Source organism: Centruroides sculpturatus, unplaced genomic scaffold (genome assembly GCF_000671375.1).
Source record: "Centruroides sculpturatus isolate CEXI.00-Female unplaced genomic scaffold, Cexi_2.0 scaffold871, whole genome shotgun sequence".
NCBI lineage: Eukaryota > Metazoa > Arthropoda > Arachnida > Scorpiones > Buthidae > Centruroides > Centruroides sculpturatus.
Genome location: NW_019385033.1, coordinates 71,029 through 93,488, shown reverse-complemented (window position 1 = coordinate 93,488; position 22,460 = coordinate 71,029). Strand labels below are relative to the sequence as shown.

Sequence of the window (22,460 nt, the reverse complement as noted above, 5' to 3'; positions counted from 1 at the left end):
GAAATTGACTAGTGGTTAGTCAATTTCATTTATTTTGTTCTTTCCGCACAGTCCATACTTAAATCCCATGGAAAATGTGTTCTTGAATGGTCTATGCTAACAACAAACAATACACAACTGCTAATGAACTGACAGTTGCAATTAATAATTTTTCGAATAAAATAAACTTACATGAACTGTAACACTTGTCAGAAACAATCCCTAGGAAGATTTACAAGCTAATTCAAAACAAAGGAATTTATATCAATTATTACACTTTTATGTAAAAGGGCAAATTTTACTACTGTATGTATAATTATTTTACAGTAGATTTGGTTGCAATTTTTATATTCATCTCTCAGAAATGTGAATATTTTTATTTATGAATATGATGTATTTGTGAGTAATTATTTGTAATAATGAGCTTATTAATTGTTAAATTGGTATAAATAAATATTGTGTGAAATTATATATATTATATAAATTTCATATGTATGTATAATTTCTTTACAGACGTTATATTTCAACACCAATACATTAGGCAAGTAATAAGAACTGATACTTTAAAACTATAAATGTTTTATGTTATCATGATAGGTCATTGGTCTTTAGAGCAATGTAAAAATTATTTTTAAAGTGTAACAACTTTGTCATGCTTGTGTAATTTGTATTTAAGAAGATGGTTGATGCAATACAAATAACTGATGAGGTACTGTAAAATGTAAGTCAGCATGAAATGAATCTATTAATGTATGTAATCAACCAAAAATAAATATAATTAAATCCTACATTTTGGATCATTGAATTACCAGTAGAGTTCTATACAGTTTCAATTAATGATCTTAGTCCAAGAGATACTTTAATTTCATTTAATTGTATATCATTTTTATTATCATCATAGAATATATGCAAATATAACCTTTAAAGTGTTTGTACACTGTATAACATTCTAATGTTTGTGTCCCTGAAAACATTAAGAAATAAAAAATTTACTTTACAATAAAATGAAATTAATATGTTTTTGCATCTGTAATAAGAATAAAAAAATAATAGCATAATGAAAGGTTATTTATAGCAATATATCATGTTAAACAATTTTAGAAACTGAATGCCACTTTTTCCTACTATAAAATATTTACAATTGTTTTATATACATTTCCATTTTCTGCTCAGAAAACTCGAATTAACATTAAAAAATTAGAAATATTTAGTTATATGCACAACCACAACATTGAAGCTGACTTTTAATCTATCAAAGAATTTAATTTGCTATGTTTAAATAAAATTGAAGACTGTAGCATTGGCATATTTAAATAAATTTATATTTGCAACACTTTTAATCATATCTTAAACAGTATGAATATTCAATTTTATAATAAATAATTGTAATTCTAGTTATAATTATATAACAATATTTCTTTAATTTTTAAAAACTCTTTATCAAATAATTTAAAATTTAATTTAAATGTTTGATTATAGTATATTATTAAAATGACAATAGTAACTCTGAAATGATACAAACAAAATAATTTATTATATTATATGAATTAAATTTTTTATATTGTTATATTTATAAAATTTAAGTAGAAATTATATTAAATTTTTTAATTTTAATAGAGAAAGAAAAGAAGAAGAAAGGAAATAGCAGCAGTAAAACAAATCAAATTTCTTCAGATCTTTCAAACTTTAAAATTAAAAGTAATTGTTCTGAACATAAACAGATCAAATCTAGAACAGATACTAATGAAACACCAGTAAAATTTGATAGTAATATTGAATTTCCAACTCTGCCTTCCATTTCCAATAAAACTGATTCTGTAGATGAAAATAAACCTTTGTCATACAATTCGTCTTATTCTTCGGTCTTAAAATTTGAATCTAAGACAGTATTAAAATTAGATAAAACTAGTAATAATAAATTTCCTAATAAAAGTATTCATGTATCAGACAATTGTAAAAATATTGAAAAATCTGATGAAATTTTGCATAATGCAGATAAAAAACATGAAAAAATGAAAAATAGGAATTTTTCAAGAACTAAAAATGTATCAAAAAATAAGGAACATTTTCAACAGGGTAAAAATCAAATTGATTTCCATCAGAGAGACAACATTCAGATATCAGAACCTAATAAAGTTTTACAAAAGAATAGTCCATCCAAAGATCTGTCAAAAAAATCTAATACACCCAAAGAAGAAAAAGAAGTATTACAAGTGAATGCTCAGTCTGTAGAAAATAAAGGAAAAGAAACATTAGAAAAACCTGAGAAAACTAAGAAGAAAAGAAGAAATAAGAAAAAGAAGAAAACTGATGGTGGAAAAGTTTCACTTTTAAGTCCAGAAATGTTTGCTGCTATCACAAAGCAGTTTGTTAAATCATCCGAGTACAAATACAACAATTTTAATTTATCCGACTCAGAAGAGTTTCCAGATCTTGGTTCAACTTCTTCAAAAAATAATGAATTATCAAATACGCACAATGATACAAAAGATAAAAGTTTGTCATCTAAATCAGTAATTAAAAATCAGGCTATTACTCCTGAAATTGTTCCCGATTCTACTCATATCAGTTCAGTAGATTCTTGGAAATATTCAACATTCAGCAGTATTTTAAAGATGAATAATCCGGTAAATATTATTCAAAACTTTAGATAAGTAACTATTATGATTTATATAATTAGAATTTTGAATTTGTAAAGCAACTAAACATTTATGTTTGATATAAAATTGAAAAATTTATGAATAAAATTTAAATTTTCATATAACTTTTTTACATTTAAAAAAGTGATCTATTACTGATTATTTGCTTAATTTTTATAAGTATAATTACATTTACAATACTCATTGGTACATAGCCAGCTAACAGTGTGAATAAGGAAGAAATCCACAAAGAAAAATTAGAAGATAATTCAATTATACAAAAGGAAGAGCCATCATCAAGTAAAAGTAAATTGGTTAAAATTTATCATTAACAGAAAAATCATATAATTTTTAGTATTTGTAGTGTTTGTTTTTAAATATTTAAATATAAATATGTTTTAATTAAAAGTTTTAAGATCTATTTTATTTGATTAATTCAGGTAAAAAAGCTTCAAAGAAGAAGAAAAAGAATAAGGAAAATGCAAATAGTACAAAATCTGTTAAACAGGAAAAAGTTAATCCTTCTATTGAACTTTCCNCGTTTCTGGAACGTTTACAATCGTTCTATAATCGAACCAATATTCAAATTTTATGTTCGAATTTAATTCGAACAAATTCGAACAAAACTTTCGAAATAGAAAGCCACTTTCAACCACTTTCAGCCTCATATCTCCCACACCCTTATAGCTATCGAGACGCAACCATCCCTATGCACGAATGGAGACTTGGGGCTACCACCACATACAAACAGCATTTACGTGCAATGTGTAGTTTTTGCAGAAAAGTGAAATATACGTACATACACGTCCATTTATATATATATATAGATATAGATAATACTAATATATTATAAAAATAGCAGATTGTCGTTGGCAATGGCAAAAGAGTGAAAATATCATTCGCACTTGTTCGTCTCATGTAACTGCCGAATGGAAAGTCTGTTGTTTGCAGCATCCGTTATTCGAGGCGTATGTTATACAAGGCACCACTGTATTATGAAAATAAATAGTCACTGGTTGAAATACTGGCTTAATATGTAAACAAACCACTTCACAAACATAAAGAACCAGCTAAAACAACAAATTTTACTATAAACAAAGGTTTTCTTCCACATACAATAGACATCATCAGGTTCTACAGAAACAATGCACAACAGATCCATCCCAATTAGTGTAAGTAGAAAGAGTCAGACTCTATAAGGACTTCAACAGGGGGACAGTCATTAACTATAAAGAAATTGACCCATTTCATAAGTCTGGAGTGTACTATTTGAGCTTGCCTGACTCTCTATAGAAGTATCTTTTTGTACTAGACATGTGCAAGTTTTAAAGTGCTTGAGCTTTGATTTCAAAAAATGTTCTGTTCTAATTATTAATTTGTTGTTCCATTCTGTATTCTTTCTGTAGAACCTGATGATGTCCATTATATACGAAAGAAAACATTTGTTTATAGTAAAATGTGTTGTTTATTGCTAGTTCTCAGTGTTTGTTTGAAAATAAATAGTATGTATTCATTATTCATGTATGATTTTATATTTAATGATAGTTGTGCAATTACAATTAATGACACATTAATTAGGTATTACATAAATGCATGGAAACTTATAGTTTGTACTTGCCATTTATGAAATGATCAAATTTGTTGTCAGCAATGGATAATATTTGAACTGATTATTCGTCAGAACTTAATTGAGAATTTTTAAATTAACAGAAAAAATCTTTTACTAGTTGTCTGTACTAAATTTGCCTGTGTTGGCATGGGTTTCATTTTTATAGATAATTTTCAAATTTTATTGTTTGAAATATATTTTGATGTGTTTATTAGTGTAGTGATTTAAACAATTTTTTGTCATTTGTAAATTTTTATACTCAATTTCAATAATACAATCAGAAATTCTTTCATCTTTAGTTTTTGTATGACAGTTGTGGCATTTCAAAATATTTTTTCTAACAGTGCAATGTAATAAATTTTGCATAAAATTGTTATTTAATGACAAGGATGATAAATTTGTACCATTGAAGAAGTTAAATTAATTGTTAGCAGTTGGGTTGTAACATAGTTGACATGATTTACTGACAAGAAAAACATCACTACATGCAAGTCATGTAATACAGTTGTCCCTTGATAATCCGACAGGTATGGGACCAAAGGTGTGTCAGATTACCAAAAGTGTCCAGATTACCGAAAATAATTACATATTTCGCATTGTTTTGCTAGCAGTAACTTACAATATTCTCTACTCCAACTGTTCGAACAGAACTGCTCACATAAAANTTATCAAAACACCAAATTTAGATATTGGAGATCAGCAATATAAATGTGACTTGAATTGGACAGTAAAAAAATTAAAAAGTTATCTTTCTAATGTATATCCAACAAAGCCAGTAAGTACTACTAAATTTAAATTGAAAAAGATTTAATATTATAATTTTCTATATAATTGAGATTAATATTTCAATTTAAATTATTTTTTATTATATTAAGTAAAATAATACTCAACATTACAACATACATAATTATTTATTTCTTATACCATACAGATTTCTATTCTGTTGTGGCTTGTAGATTTCTTCTCAAACTGCACTTACTTAAAAATAACCACCCTTTACTAACTATGAACGTATCAGCATAACAAAAAAGCACGGACAGACATTAGTAGAAGCCAGTTATATCATCTATTTCTTTATTATTATTAATTTGTATTTTTATTTTTGTGTTAGTGTATGCATATATTTGTACATTATCAATCCGCAGTTTATAATTATTTTTGGACTTGCGCAATAAGTGCTGAGAAAGCATTTAAAATTAATGTTTTATGACAAATGAAACCGATTATAGATCAAAAATTGTTTGTTCGATCCTGATGAAGGTCAATTAATTTGATCAAAAATGTTAGATTATATTAATAAAATAGACTGCATGTTAAAGATTAGTAAAGGATGGTTTGTAGATTTTTCCAACATAAAATATTATCATACATGAGTCCAGGATTATTTTCATTTGAAAAAATAAAGATAACAAAGACAATGTTTAAGTCTTTTAAATCCTTTTTCACTCCAAGAACTAAATAGAAGGCAACTTGAAGCAAAAAACTTCATAAAAATGACTGATAAACCCTATTAAAAATTACACATTAAAAATGATCTTGACATTGACCTTTCATTGTAGGATCTGATGTGTACAAACATTAAAATGATGTTCAAATTTTCACAACAGCATCCACATCATATAATTGCACTTATTAACTGATGCTAACTCTTCCATAGCTACAACTCTGGTTTTATGTTTAATTTATAATGAAACAACTTTATTTTATAAGGAGTTTAACATATTGCTCTGTTGATTATTTCAATAAAAAAGTACTGATTTTTCCATGTCACTTGAAATGGCCTGTCTTCTTTGGAAAGATTTCTTTCTCTCAATGAAATTCAGAAGTCAGTCATCACTTCATGTAATAACAACTGAAGTTAACAGTAAATATATTTAAAGTTAATCATACTTTGATTTCTCACTGAAATAGTACCACTGGTTGTTTCAACTCAAAATAGAAAAATTATGAACATTTTGGCAAAAAATTCAGAAAAAATTGTCCAACTTCCTAAGAAGTCAGCAATTTTGAGATCCTTTTTTTCTGCATTGCATTAAAAATTTTACAGTAAAAAATGACTAACTTCTTATAGAAGCTGGAGAAAAAGCAACAAAAACTGTTAAAAAGTTGTTAATAGTATTAATAATCTAAATAATACCCAGCAGAGAGAAATAATTACTAATTGATCACTAATCATCTTATGACTGCTGAGAATTGTTTATTTAAAGATGCACAAAAGTTTTCAGCCTAATTTATAGCCCATCTTCAGGTAAGACTGGAACAGTGAATTATTGACCATACCATCATGATGATGATCTATTTGGAATTCAGTGTTCTAAACACTTCTCACCTGAAGATGGTCTGTAAATTAGACTGAAAATGTTCATGCATCTTTTTAAATTAACAGTTCTCAGCAGTCATAAGTTGATTAGTAATCAATTAGAACTTTATTAAGTTGATTTTGTTTTAATATTGTTTGAAACTATAACTGCTGTCATAATGAATATTATTTCAAATATGGCTACAGGCTACACATTGTTATTATTTTTTTTTTTTTGGTCAGCATATGGTCCACAGGCTGTGGATTGGTACCCTAATCTAACCTAGTTTTTTTAATGGAATTCTTTCTATTCAAGGATCATTATCTGTACTAAATATCAAATCAAAATTGAGTTTAAAATTTATGGTTTAAAAACAAGAAATATTAATTTAATAAAAATGTTTAATTATTGATTTTTTATGAAAATATTTTTGGTTGAATTTATATTTAACAATTATTTATTCTTTTATATACTATATATATATCACACTTTATTGACCATCTCTCAGAAAGTCATGTTCGAGAAATGAAATGTACTAAGTTTCTACAAACTATTCATTTTAAATGTAAAAATTTCTTCAAGTTTCTATATACAAGGAGTCCGAAATATCTGGAATCATAGAGCATTTTATTTTCAAACTGTTTCGCAGCACGTTGCACATATTCTTTGAAAATATTTTCCTTCAAATAGTTTTTTTTGTGTTCAACAGAAAACATGAATATCAACATCCTTTACTATTATCTTTTAAATATTCAACATGCTTTGTTGAATACAAAGAAACATGGTGTTTGGAGGTTGAAGAAAGAGAATGTATTATTTGAAAATAAATTTTTCCAATGATTCCAGTTTTTAGACACTATGTAATAATTTTTTTCCATATTTGCTCCTTCAACATCAATATATATGTAAACATTTGATAATAAATTCCTTCATTTTTTTTTTTAATGGATTAGCTGTTTGATGTTTCTTAACCATGTTTTAGTGTTCAAAAAATTATTTAAAAATTTTTTAAAAATATTTGATTGAATGAAGAATACTTTTTAAGTAAGGGAAGTAATTTGATTAGGTAACTTTTTAATATTTCTAAATTTTTATTTTAATATTCTGTAGATTCAGTCCATATAAATAAATCTTAAATAAAGCTTCAACTTGAAAATAAGCAAAATGATGGATTTTTTAAATAACTTTATCTAGACTTAATTTATTATATACATGGATTCATTTTCTAATTATTATATAATTATTTATCAAATTTCAGACTGTTGAAAGTCAAAGATTAATATATTTTGGACAGGTGTTATCAGATAATGTAACATTAAAGGATGTTTTCATAGTAAGTATAATTAGTACTTTTTATATTTTATGTAAAATATTTATTAATTTAATTGTTTGCCTTTTAGAACAAATGGAAAGTTCAGACAATACATATGATGTGTCCTCCAAAAAAAATTCCTTCCAAAGAAACTTCAGTTTTAAAAACTCCTGTTTGTAAAACAGAAAATGTGAATTCAAATAATTCAAATGTGATATTTCAAAATATGCAAGAACAAATAAGGTATCATATACATTATTTTTTACTAGCCTATGTATAAAAATGTTTGTTTTATATGAATTGTTGGTAAATATATATAAAAACATCTTGAATCCCTAAGGATGTTAGACAATCCTTAATTTTCTGCTTTGTTGCACACTAACAATTTTGAATACTTTCTTTGCATATATTTTAAATTTTTGGCTCCAGCAAAAGCTCATATTTCTTTGTTGATGTCCTTAGCAATAAATTATATGTTATTGAATGATATAATTTTACATGCTTTTTTAATCAATACTTCTTAGATCTGTGTTATTTAATTGTAAACAAGATTTTACTTCATATTCGAAATGATCAACTATCATATCCGAAATGATCAAGTATAGTTGTGAGGTTAAAAATCCATGTAGTTAGAAATATTTGAACAAATGTTATTATATTATGAGATTAAATATTAGAGATTTTTTGAGTTTATAGTTGATATGTGTAAAATATATATAGTATTATTATGATCTTATAGTTTATATTGACTGATAGTTAAATAGGCTACAGTTCATAAAGATTGAGTAAAATTACAAGAATGCTGCAGATCATATTACTTCCTCCATAAGTCCATAAACATTTTTCAGAAATGTTGAAACAAGGAAAAATTTGTTTATTTATTTAATCAGTGGTATATTCTCCATTATCTGCTATTGCTTGTTTCTTAGTGGTATTTAAGAAAATATTTTAGTTTTAATTGAAAATATTTGAACATTACTCTGAAATCTGATCATTTCTGAGCCATTACATTGATATTCTCATCATTAACCATACTTAATTTTTCTGTAGTACCAAAAACATAAATCTATAGTTTCCTTAGTTTATTAGAATAAAACACATTACATGATTTCCTTAGTTTTGAAGATATATATTTTTGTTTTGTGTGAAATATAATTAAAATATCACAGATATACTACTAAATAAAATCAACTTTTAATGATGGAATGACAACTTACAATTTAATAACTATAATGCAATCATTATGGTTATAAATTAAAAAAGTTAAACACACAAATTACAAGTGGTTTTAATGCTGTATTAGATTGAAACTAGTGGATAGCGCAGAGTATGTACAGGAATTGTACTCAAAAATAATCAATGATATTGATAATTTCTCCAAATTCTCTAAAATGTCTCTTGACCTACAGTTTGAGAACAACCATCTTAAGAGAAGCATGCACACACAATGACATTATCACTCTACTGGTCCTTCATAAGATGACATTAAATATGGTAATGTGAGATCCATGCTTTTACATATTTGTCGGAAATTTGTAAACAAATTCGACAGCAAAACAATCCCAAGAAGAATTAGAGCAGAGGTTACAATTAGTCATAACAATCCAATGGGAAAATTGACTCATAAGTGTCAACTTGGCACCGTAACCAACAACATTGGATGGACACATGACGCTTTTTCTCATGACAAGGGGGTAAAAGAGAAAGTCACCGGAAGCTCGAGGGAGCGATTAATCAGGACATAAATCGGTAGTTGTGTGCATTTTCATCTCCTGGACCTCCATAACCCAGACTGGACCCAAGAAGAGGAGAAGACACTGGTTGGAAACCCATCCATGACAATGACCCATCCATATGAATGAAGTTCTCCACATCAACTCTCCAATATTCTTAGAGGTATTTAAAAGGGGGCTGAAACTTGTAAACTCTCTCTCTGTGTAAAGTGCATTAGAATAGGGAAATTAGGTCAAGCACGCATTTTGTTAAGAATTTATTGTTTGCATTCGTAACCACATTTATTCACTTCAGTTTGTAACTGCATTTATCCGTTTATAGGTCTGTATCTTCTAGATTTAGTTTATAATAAATTTTATATTTTGTTATGTTAAACCCTGATCTTTTGTTTGTCCACGGACCTTTGCCAACTTACCAACGCACTCCCCACTCGATTTGCCCTCCTAGCCATCCAATGACCTTGAGATCGGGTTTTACCAGCCCGTGGTCAGAAGGGATTAACCTGACCCCCTGCTCATCTCACAGTAAGGAGACTGTGTTTATATTGCTGTAAGTGGATGCCATTTTCAACATCTACTCTAATAATTGAAATATGATCAAAACTTGTTTTCATTGTTAAAATGCACATTATTTGTAAATGATTTGTTTTATGCATTATTCTTTTTAAATTTACAAAGAAAGAGTTTTTTGATATGTTTGATGTTGATCAACACTGATTATCAAATGGCATGTTTTATATAGTATGATCTTTTTTACAGATTATCATGAGTTATAACAGTTGACCAAAATAAACGAAAAATATTCTAGATTAAACTTGTTGAATAATGAATGACTTAAACATCAACTTCCAAAAAATATGCATAGACTTAAGGAATGATTTGATATGTAATATACTGGTACAGATGTACAGTGATTAATTACTAATATAAGCTCTATAGTTAAGTATTCCGAATATGATAAACTACTAGTATCAATAGCTGTCCTGGTTTCATAATTAAACCACTAGTAAACTACATGTTTAGTTTCAACTACTCTAAGAATGCATTTTAATTCACCTATAATGTTGCCTTGAAGTAATCCATTGTATTAAGCAGAGTAAAACCAACAAGTTTGGTCTAATGTTTTTTTACTTATTTTTGAGCAGATGTAGCATTTGAAATTTTTATATTGCCATTTGATAAAAGTTGAATTCAAAACAAAAATAAATAATTGGGTTTCACTACATTTTGCCCCTCAGGTGTAAGAAAATACATGGCTTGTGTGTGTGTGTGTGTGTATATATATATATATATATATATATATATTTTTTGTACTTGCATTGAGTTATTTACTCTAATTTTTAAATTAAAATGTTTACCAAGTTCCTGTCAATGATGTTAATTTGAATATGTTACACAACTACCAACATGTAAAGAATGCATTTTTTAGAATACTACACTATCCTTCCCAATAGTGTTGCAGTGGAACATCTGTTTTTCCTCATTGGGACAAATTTTAACAGTTAGATAATGTAGAATTCAGATAAAACATTTGAAAAACTTTTCATCCTTAACACATTTCTTTTGTAACTGATGTCTGAAGAATAAATGAAAACAGAATTGTAACTTTAATCGAGTCTAATTTTGTTCTATTTCTGAGTAATATAAATATAGATTAAATAGTAGTTGAAAATATTAGTTAATATATTGTCAGATAACAATCTTGACTTATAGTTCAAAAGAAAAAAAAACACAATATAAATTGTTTCAACTATGATATAAGGTCAAGTTATTATCTTAAATTTTTAAAGTAATCAATAAGATTTTTGGTTATGAACAATTCTTCAGCTATTTATAATAATTGTATTTTTCAGAAACACATCAACAAATGCTACTTACATTCAAGGATATCCAGTTAATATGAGTTATGACAGTAATCAAATTGCTCTGATGCAACAAGCTTATACTCAATACATGATGCAATATTTTCAATAGTAAGTAAAATATTTATTACAAAAACAATTTAATTGAAAATTTCTGAATGATTTACATGCTTAATTTTTAATTATTGAAAAATTGTATAAACAATTTAAATTTTCAATGAATGATTTTCTTTAGGCCATTACTAATTTAACTGTTTTAATTCTTTTTTACATTTAAACCTGTTTAAACCAGACAAAATTTATTATTTGCTTGTTTTGCTATTAGATCATTACAAATCAGAAATTTTGAAATTAAGTTTTCTAATTCTGTATTCTCAGTATAGATTTCCATTTGAAATAATTATGTACTGATTAACACAAATTTATTGAGAAAGGTTGATAATTAGCATTAAATTAAATCTATAATGAACCCAAATAACTTAAAACTGTTTTACAAAAGATGGAGCACTAAAAGTTTTATAAGTGATCTAGAATGTAAATGAGCATGAAAACTTTAAAAGGAACAAGGACATGAATAAAGCAATTTACAAAAAAAAATGAAATTAAAAAGTTAAATAAATGTTGATTGTGAAAAATTTAAATGTAATGTGTATGCATGTGATGTAAAATAACTATTGAACTGTGATGTACTGTACAGTACATATTATGAACAAAATTCAAATTTAATTTATATCTTTACCTTTTAATTTAAAAAAATTAATAAATGCCAAATTTATTTCTTTGGAAATTTTAATTTGACACAGTCAAAATGTGTTCAAATTTTGAATTTTTAAAATTAAGTGTTGCACCAGATTTTTCATATACTTACTATTGTTTCATTATATAATATTTTTTACACATCATTTGGATAATGCCATAAAATTTTTATATTTTTTCAGCATGTACTCTAATACATTCAATGCAGATAATTCCAGTCATGTAGAATCATCATCATCATTGTCATCATCACAATCGCAATCATTTGAAGCCAACACATCTGATGAACAGCCTGAAGAAAATATAGGTGATGATGCTCCAAATAGAGTGAATGAAGCAAATGAAGATCCCCTTGCAAACAGAGATATAATAGATGTAACTTACATCCTTATTCGTGCAGCCATTCTTCTATCAGTTTTGTATTTTTACTCATCATTTAGAAGATGTCTTTTTGTCATTGGTATAAGTTTCTTCATATACATGTAAGTCTTTTTTTTCAATAACTAATGTAAAAAAAATAGTAGTAACTTAATCATCTATAATTTTATTGTAGTTTTAAGAGATGGGTGAATATCACTTCTTGATTTTGAATATTAACTAGATCTTATATATTTCAGTACCTCTAATACTTAGTGAACATCATTATAATTTTAATAGTAATTAATTAACAGGAACTTTTTTTGTCTTCAGTATATGCCATTGTAAAAAAATGTAAATTGGTTTAAAAAGAGGCATAGCCTCAAAAGAAAAGGTCATCTCTAAGTGAAAATTTGTGTTTTTTTTTTTATTTTGTCAGTCTTCTGGCAACAATATCATAAAATAAAAAAACACAGTTCATTTTAAAATGGCTGATGTTACATGTTTAAAATTATAATGAAGAACACAACTTTTTTTTTGTCATCAATGGTGACTGAAATTATGGATAGTGAAGACAAAAAAAATTGTGTGTGTTTGTTAAAATGGCCAACAGTAATTTTCATATGATTTTAATAATTAATTAAGTAAATTATATAAATTAAGGTAAGGTAATATATTTTTTAATATGAACAATTTTATTTCTGTAACTATTAACTAAAACTAAAAAAGTTTAAAGTTTATTTACGTTTTGTAATTGTTTTTATTTCTTAGAATTATTCTGAACTTGTTTTACAGTATCTTTTTATTAGTACTATTATATTAATTGTAATAGATTAATCAATGATTGTTCTTGTTTTCATCTACTGCTAATTTTTATTTATGAAAAGCTGCATTTGAACACATTCACAAGCTAATCTGCTTCATTTCTTGTGGCAAATTACAGGGGATGAAGCAGGTTGCCAGGTTGGGGTATCCAAAAATAGGAACAGTATTAATTGGGAATTTTATATTATTGAAGGAAAACAGGAAAATACAATTTTTTATTTACTGATAATTTAAATTAATTTTTGATGATAACTTTTAACTTTTTAATTACATCCTATGTATTATAGCTTGCCTAAATGGAATCAATTTCAATTAAGCTAGTTAAAATAGCATCATGATAGTTATATGTATAATAGCTACAGTTTAAATATTTCTTACTTTTTTTATCAATTTGATTCTGTCTTTAAGCTTTCATAGTTCTTAATTCTGCTAATTTATTACATATTGTAATAATACTGTTTTGGTTAAAAATTTTTCTGTTACAATGTTTAGATAGGATTAGATATATACTTCTCCATAATAATTATTATAAGTAAATATTAAGGATTAAATATTTGACTGTTTATAACTCAGACTTCATATATAATTATAATATTTCCAATGTTAAAGCAGATGAAATTTATCAATTAGTGAAGATACTGAAAGAATAGAAAATTCTTAATATTTTTAATGCATGCAAACATATCTAAATAACTACAGTACTTGGTTTAAATCAGAAATAAAATTACATGCGTCTTTGCTGAAATGAAGAAAAGAGTTCTCTTATAAAATTTCAATAAAAATGAAAGTATTGATAATGACGTTTTCAAAATGGAAATCCTGCACTACCTAACAGCATGCAAGGCAACTCATAAAACTTTCCTCAACCATCCTAAGCTGGTCAGCTGTTATTTGTATGGAAGCATCAATTATGCATTGTTGTAAATCTGACAAAAAAATCTAATGGTATCAAATTACGAGAACAGGGAGACCACGGATATGGACCTCCTCAACCAATTCACATTCCTGGAAAAGTAGCATGTAACCATTCTAACTGGAAGACTCCTAATGGGTGGGGGTTCCATTGTGTTGTTAGAAAATGGTGATATTAAGAGCTACATCTGTTAGTAGAGCACATTGGACCGCTAGTAAGAGATCCAAGTACTTTTGGAGTTAAGAATGCTGTCAATAAAAAAATGACCCAAGAATTCGTTGGTCAAGGAATCCAGCTCAAATGTTAATACTCTGCTGATGTTGAGTGTACTTCACTCACAAGCAATACAATTTTGGGTGCTTGTTGGTGGAGTTTGCCTCATTACAAATGTAAAAGAATGCTTCATTTATAAAGCAAATTTGTCTGGGAACAGTAGGATCTGTGTTGTCAAGATCCATAAATATTTCTCCAAAATTTATCCTTGCATTGTAGTCTTCATGAAGAAGCTCTTGATGATATTGGAATTTGTACAGATGATAAAATAACTTCTTGAGAATCATAGGAATTGGATCAACCTCTGTACCTGTCTCCAGACCTCAAGGTGAATGGAAGTAGCTGGATTTACTGTGAATGTGGTTATGATATCCTTAGCTGTGTCATCTATCTCACAATTCTTGATCCTCCTAGATCTTAGCACATCATCCAAGTCATTGTTGCAGCAAAATTCAGTTAATATACTACAATCTCAAGAATAGTAAGGATAGGGATGCAGTGCATAGTATTGTGCCACAATATCCCTTATAATAATGCATCCTGGAAGGTAAAGTTATGTGAAGGTTGAGATGTAACATCTTGCTTCTTTTTAACAAATAAAAAAAAACTATCATCAGTCTGTTGGGTAAATTTAAAGGTTAGAAAGTCCAGGAAAACAAAAATTTTCAGATTATGCTCAGGTTACAATTTTTGAAGGACCAATACCAAAGACTTCAATGTTTGAAAATGGAACACACAGAAGAACTGACATGAAAATTTGAATTTAAAACCAAAGATTGACTAATAGGATGCACCCTAGCATGGATGTAAAGTGGTTTTATAATGACTTATCAAACGTCTGTTGGATTGTATTTTTCTCCTGGTCAATGTCAAGCATACTGAGCCCCATTGCTCAAAAGCAACATCATCATCTATATAAATGAAAGTGTGCAATCAAGAGTACAGTAGATATGATCTGACTACATAGAGGTATGTACCACATGGATCCAATATAACCTTGACCCAGTCAGCAATGCTCCAGTTTTCAGCCTTTTTTGTCCACATGCTTTACAAATGTAAAATCCAAATGACAGGAGGATATTTTCTTATCATTGTTTCTGTATGAATCATCTTATAGTCATGAAACACTCAGCACATTTTTTTAGGTTTTCATAGAATCTTGTAAAACCATTCTTGCTATACTTTGGTTGTGATTTTGCTTTTGCCCACTCTTCAGCTTATTTTTGAAGGATCTAGTCTCCTGATACAGTTTTAATGTTGTTTTCATTACAGAATGAGACATCCCTTGTGAATGCAAAAGCATAATTGTTCATATATCCCTTAATATTACAAGACTCTAAAATTAAAAATGGGATGGCTGGATAGCTAAGTGGTCAAGGTGACAATCTTCCACTCTGGGGACCTGGGATTGAATCCAGACAGATCAAAAACTTCCTGGGAAGTTTTTGGGGATGGTCCAACCATATATTTCAGTCCTGTCCCTCACACCCAGTCACCCCATTGTGGGCCTGGCTGAACCTATAATGGGCTTGCTTAAAGGGGCCTTATTAGTGTCCTCAGGACAGAGTTAAAAATGGATAAGCATAAGTTATTAAAAAAACAAAAAAAATTATTTATGCTCAGAAACAAATTGGAATGAGCATGTGTGTCAATCTTCCACTTCATTAGATTATGTTAATGAAGTGTAACGAATTTATTATTACTGTCCATTTGTCCTAACTTTTAATAATAAACATCCCTTATAAAACATTAATTCTTGTTAGATTTAGATACAGCCTTGCCAGATGTATATTTTCACATCTATCTCCAATTCATCCTAAGAAAACAAATAGATGCCTATTATAACAGCATAGTAGTATTTTTCAACATTAAAACAGTTTTCAAAAATTTTTAATGAAAAAAATATTTATGGAATACTTTATCTTTAGAATTATTTCACATTAGACAATCAAAATGATTGCATGGGGATTTTGCATTAGACAATCATTTTGATTGTCTAATGTGAAATCCCTGTGCAATCTATGAAATATAAGCTGGTAAACCTGGCATTGTCTGGGCAAAAAACAAAAACAAACATTAAGATTATCATCTTATTTCATACTACTAACTCTTCTATTATATTTGATTTATATAACTACAAACATTATCTTATGTAAGAGATTGTTCACTTAGTGTGATAAGTACAAAGGTTATCTTATAATTGATTTATATAAACCCTTACATATTATATATGGTTTTCATTTTAATGTTTGTTATATTTAAGAGTTTGGTTATTTCATCCGATCGTCATGATTATTATAATACTCAGATGGGACAATTTCATTGGTCAAGTAGGAATCATATCTTACATGATAAATTTTTTAAGATAGCAATTTAAAATTTTTTTCCCTAATGCTAACATTAGGGAAAAAAATTTTAAACAAACTAACAAATTTGATATTTGCTGTGAACGGAATAATCTGCCAACAAATTAAATTTCACAAAAAAATAGACTAAATATTTAAACTCTGCACCCTCAAACTACTTGAAACATTTTGCACTTGCCAGTAATCTTGTATTATGCAATTTTCTTATTCAAATGCCATCATACTGATGATTTGATAGAAAGTAGATACTGCTGCAGAAAAGGGTTGACCATCCTCCTCTCCTCTGAGAGATGGTCAACAATTACTACTAAATACTGATCTACTATTAATATTTGAATATACCATATTTACTTGCATATAAAATGAGGTTTTTATTCATTTTTCACTGCTTCAAAAACCTAGGTCATTCTATGTGTATGAGCAAAGGATTCTTTTCATTTTCATAATAATTTTTGTAAACTGTGTATTTGCATTTTTTATCGGATTCTCACCTTTTGGTGTTTAAAAACAAAAGTATTTTATCTGGGTCATTTACTCCTGACAATACACAAGAATGATTCAAAGATGAATAACAATAGGAAAAGCAAAGCTTTTGAATTGAATTCCAAAATTACACAGGAGTCTGATATAAGTTTTAATTCCCATATGAAAACAGATTATTCAGAAATCTGAATTCGGAGAAACTCATAACTTCAATCAACGGAGAGTGAATTCGACTGTTAAGAATTGTCAAAAAAGGTTCCAGATTGTCCAATTTTACATGAACAAATTATGTTGTTGATTTTACAACACTTTACTAGCATTTTAAACTTCAAAGGAAATTTTTCCAGGACAATGTGTACATTTACGTGCATTTGATATTTTATTTGTGATTAAATGAAATAAAATTAAAATTGTATTAATAAATCTAATTTTCTTTATTTTGATCTTTAAAGTCACACCTTGTCCTATATGCAAGATTGTCTTATATGTGAGTAAATACGATATTTCATATGACTTGTTTAAATAATAAAAAATTTTGTAAAAATGCAAGAATAATTGCTTTTGTGATCCTGTAAAAAATGATGAAACCAAGTTGTAAAAGTAAAGCTCAGCAAAAACATGTAAGTAAACTTTTGAAAATTGTGTGGCATAAGCCTACTGGAAGCAGATTTGACAGTAAGATTCAACATGTAGTCTGTGTAATATACACTTTATTTACAACTACAGGAAATTTTGAATGAAGCAATGTTGCCAAGATAATAAATAGGAAAAATAAACATTGGCACGAAAATAGACTTATCGCTCTACTTTGTGCCTTAAAATTGTTGCACATACTATACATTAATTTAGCTGAACATTAGAGCATCTTAAACAGTATCAGTGAAAGAAATTTGGGGCAATAAGATGAAATCAGAAGAGGTGGCAGAATGCCCAGGTTTCCTGGTAGTTAAGCATGTCCTCATAAATATCACGTTTAGAATTTGTTTGGTTTATTTGGTTACAGCAATGCAACAAGTGAGCAATTTGCCAAGGAGGATGCATCCAGGGAAGACTTGTGTAAAGCTTGTCCCAATTTAAGTGTTAATAATGCAAAGTAAACCCAGAAAACACCATGTGGCCAGTCCATTGGCCATGTGCAAACCCATGATAGACTAACAGAGTTTGGTGATTTTATCCACTCTGTTAACGGAGGATACTTATTGGGCTGCAATTTGAAAACATTGTAAACCTATAAATTCACTGTTGTCCATCTTAATCTTGAGAACAGAGTTAGATGAATGAAAATCAAGACCAAACATAGAAATCTTAAGAGAAAGAGGACCAGATTAACTTCTGATTTGTACTGCATGTCACATTACTTTAATTCAAAACTTTTCCTGTGAACAGAGTTAGATACATAACCGGCATAACACTATTGCTAACAGGAAAAGTACAATGTAGGGGGCAAAACACTACTACACTCCAAGCAGGCAAGTGCTATGTGCTACCTGTTGCAGTAATGGCATAATGGTGCATCTATATCATTGTTGCAGTAATTCAGTGAATATAATATATCCTTTTTTTGTAAGAGTTACATTTAGTTAATNAAAAGTACAATGTAGGGGGCAAAACACTACTACACTCCAAGCAGGCAAGTGCTATGTGCTACCTGTTGCAGTAATGGCATAATGGTGCATCTATATCATTGTTGCAGTAATTCAGTGAATATAATATATCCTTTTTTTGTAAGAGTTACATTTAGTTAATTTTATTAAATTTTTTCCAATAGATGGTACTACATGTAAAGCCAGCAATAAAATGTAGACAGAAATTAATTGTTATATAGAAATCCAATTGATAATTTGGGGTGGGATATATGACATGATCTAAGTTAGAAGAATTTGAACATAAGTGCCAAGTTTTTTAGCAATTGGTTGAACAGCCTATGCATCCATAACAAACATCCTCACTTATATATATATAACAAATTATATATATCTTATTATGAAATTACATATAGTGGAACTGTCCAGGTTTGATTGTCAGTTCATCTGTGACAGCCAGCTTCATGTTATGCTCAATATGAGTACCGTATTAAATTTTGCAAAGTAGTGAAGGGAAATCTAATTCCATCTAGGCACATTAGATGCTTATACAAAATCAAGTAAAAACATGCATCCTTATTTATCACAAAGTTATGTTGAAAATTGCAAGTTCGTGTTTTGCTTGCACTATAGATTTTCAAGAGCTACACTGAAAACATTCCATAATTCTCTCTAAATCAACTTCATTAGTCAAAAGGTCTTCCAGAAAATTTACCCTTACAAAGACAACCTGTTTGCTGGAATTGATCTTTCCACCTTCAAATAGTTTTTTGTTGGAGGTTATTTTTGAAATTGTGTATAAAATTGACACTGCACACTCAACACTGACCTACTGACCTACTCACATGAAATTATAAGACAAAATGCTTTATCCCTGTCACTGGGCACTGGGAACCTTTTTCACAATTAGTATTTCATAATTCTACAGGTAGGTGGCAGGCAGATTAAGCTGATACATTTGTTCAAACTTGAGAATGTGTTCTAATATGGTGAAATTCAGAAATAATCACTGGTAATTTTGTATTCCTGATGGAATGTATTGTCATACAAATTACTTTGAAACATCCTGCATTTCAACTTAATATATAAACATCAACTCACAGCCCGAGTAGATAATAACACCAAATGATCGCCTAATTATCGGGCTATAATATGGCTATTTTAAATGATTGGAACTAAGTAATTTGACATTAGAGGTAGGCGTTAGGCGCCATCTCTTAATTAAATTAATAATTAAATAAATAAATTTAGAACATTCTGGAATAAAAGAACTGGCCCGGGACGGGGCTTGAACCTGCAACCTCCACTTGCCGTGTGGTGCGCTTGCCAGTTACGCCACCCGGACCCCGAGCGAGTCTTCGCTTCCAGAAGTATATTAGATTTAACGCCATCTCTTAATTTAATTAAGAGATGGCGCCTAACGCCTACCTCTAATGTCAAATTACTTAGTTCCAATCATTTAAAATAGCCATATTATAGCCCGATAATTAGGCGATCGTTTGGTGTTGTTATTATCTACTCGGGCTGTGAGTTGATGTTTATATATATATATATACCTCGCCGGGTGTTACGTTAGCCGGCTGAGTACCGTTAGGGTCGTGGGCGAAGGAGTCGTCCCCAGTCGGTGATGTATTTAACCAAGTAAGGTTATATCTAAATCTAATATACTTCTGGAAGCGAAGACTCGCTCGGGGTCCGGGTGGCGTAACTGGCAAGCGCACCGCACGGCAAGCGGAGGTTGCGGGTTCAAGCCCCGTCCCGGGCCAGTTCTTTTATTCCAGAATGTTCTAAATTTATTTATTTAATTATTAATTTAATTAAGAGATGGCGCCTAACGCCTACCTCTAATGTCAAATTACTTAGTTCCAATCATTTAAAATAGCCATATTATAGCCCGATAATTAGGCGATCGTTTGGTGTTGTTATTTCAACTTAATTTTTCAAGGTTTGAAATTTTGCCTTTCAATAGATTTCTCTCATAAGACTATCCATCTGACAGATTTGTTTGTTTCTTTAATTTTTTTTTAGACTTGTAATGGATAAATTTCAACTTTTTAATAATTCAAAATTCTAAATATACAGTAAAATCAATGTATTCTCATGTCCTATGTTAAGTATATATCCCTAATTTGAAATATGTATAAAATTTAAAATGGTTAAAATTTTTGTAATTTTATGAAACATTATGTTTAATTATCCTTTATATTGCTAATGTGTTAGCTTTTTTTTTTACAGTTACAGAGGAGGCTTCTTTACGTTTAGACGAGGAAGAAATCGAAATGATAGAAGACAACAAATTCAGCCTAGACGAAATACAATTCGTAATAGACGAAACAGAGCAAGAACAACAAATGAGGTAAAAATATTAATAAAAAGTAAAAAATATGCACTTGTTATAAATATAATTATTATACATTTATTAATTATAGGCAAATTATAATCAACAAGGTGCCCAAAATACACAAGTGACTACTGTCAAGACTTTTATAGCATCATTTTTCACTTCTTTAATTCCAGAACAACTCAATGCAGTGAATATTAATTAAAAATATTTTTAATATATATCTATTTATCTGGTTTGTAAGAAAAGTTTAATATCTTAAACAAATATTTATTGAAAATCTTGAAATTGTATATGCTTATGTATGTACATATATTTTTATGTATATAATGGTTAATAAAAAAATGTTCCAGAATGTTTGATAAAGTCTCTCTTTGAACTATCAAGTTAAATTTACCTTCAAATCATTATTTCAAAGAATCAAGATTTTTTTATTAATCATCATCAATGTATTCATATATTAAACAAAGTTTCTATTATCTAAATAGGAAAAATTTTTCTAATCTATTCCTATCATTTAAATAAAATGAACAGAACATAAAACATATATATTTAATAGAATACAAAAAATATTTTTTGAAACCAAGCAAAAAGTAAAAAAAGATCTTTGTTATAGTTTGAGGAATCATCTTTTAATGCATAAATGAAACAAGGACAGCTGAGTTTTTTTGAGACAACCAAACTCTTATAAGAAGCCTGAAAATATGGCCCTACTTCAGCTTTGAGAACATTTTGAAAACCTTAAGTATGGCCATATTTGAGAAACGTTTCCAGGCTTATTATGAGTTTGGTTGTCTTTTTATTGCATTTGTTTATGGTATCAAGTTTCAAGGAAGTTACTTTTCTAAACGATGGATATCTATTACATGGTTTTCAATAGCGTTAATCAATCATTGTTTCTATGGTCTCTCAAAGGGGATGGAATTATAAAAAGCATTAAGATTAGCAAAAGAGTAGCTGAAGGAAATATGACCAAAGCAGACAAAACCTTAACTTTAATGACAATCTTTTATTATTAGATAAAAGAATTCACATTGTTGCATTATTAGCTTAAGTATATTAGTAGAAGAGATTGTTCTAGAAGCTGTTTACAGTCTTTCAAACTTACCATGTAAAGGCAGATTATATT

The 22,460-nt window shown here is 28.4% G+C and overlaps 1 protein-coding gene across 1 annotated transcript; it reads left to right on the top strand.

The window, feature by feature from the left end:
* The first annotated feature begins 1,036 nt into the window (after window positions 1-1,036).
* Window positions 1,037-21,619, top strand: LOC111633684 (uncharacterized protein MAL13P1.304-like). Its single transcript, XM_023378296.1, has 11 exons — window positions 1,037-1,043; window positions 1,603-2,606; window positions 2,834-2,924; window positions 3,059-3,158; window positions 4,876-5,002; window positions 7,786-7,860; window positions 7,928-8,082; window positions 11,426-11,545; window positions 12,373-12,672; window positions 21,226-21,346; window positions 21,420-21,619. The coding sequence occupies exons 1-11, from the start codon at window positions 1,037-1,039 to the stop codon at window positions 21,534-21,536; spliced, it is 2,217 nt and encodes a 738-aa protein (XP_023234064.1). The 3' UTR covers window positions 21,537-21,619.
* Window positions 21,620-22,460: the final 841 nt, after the last annotated feature.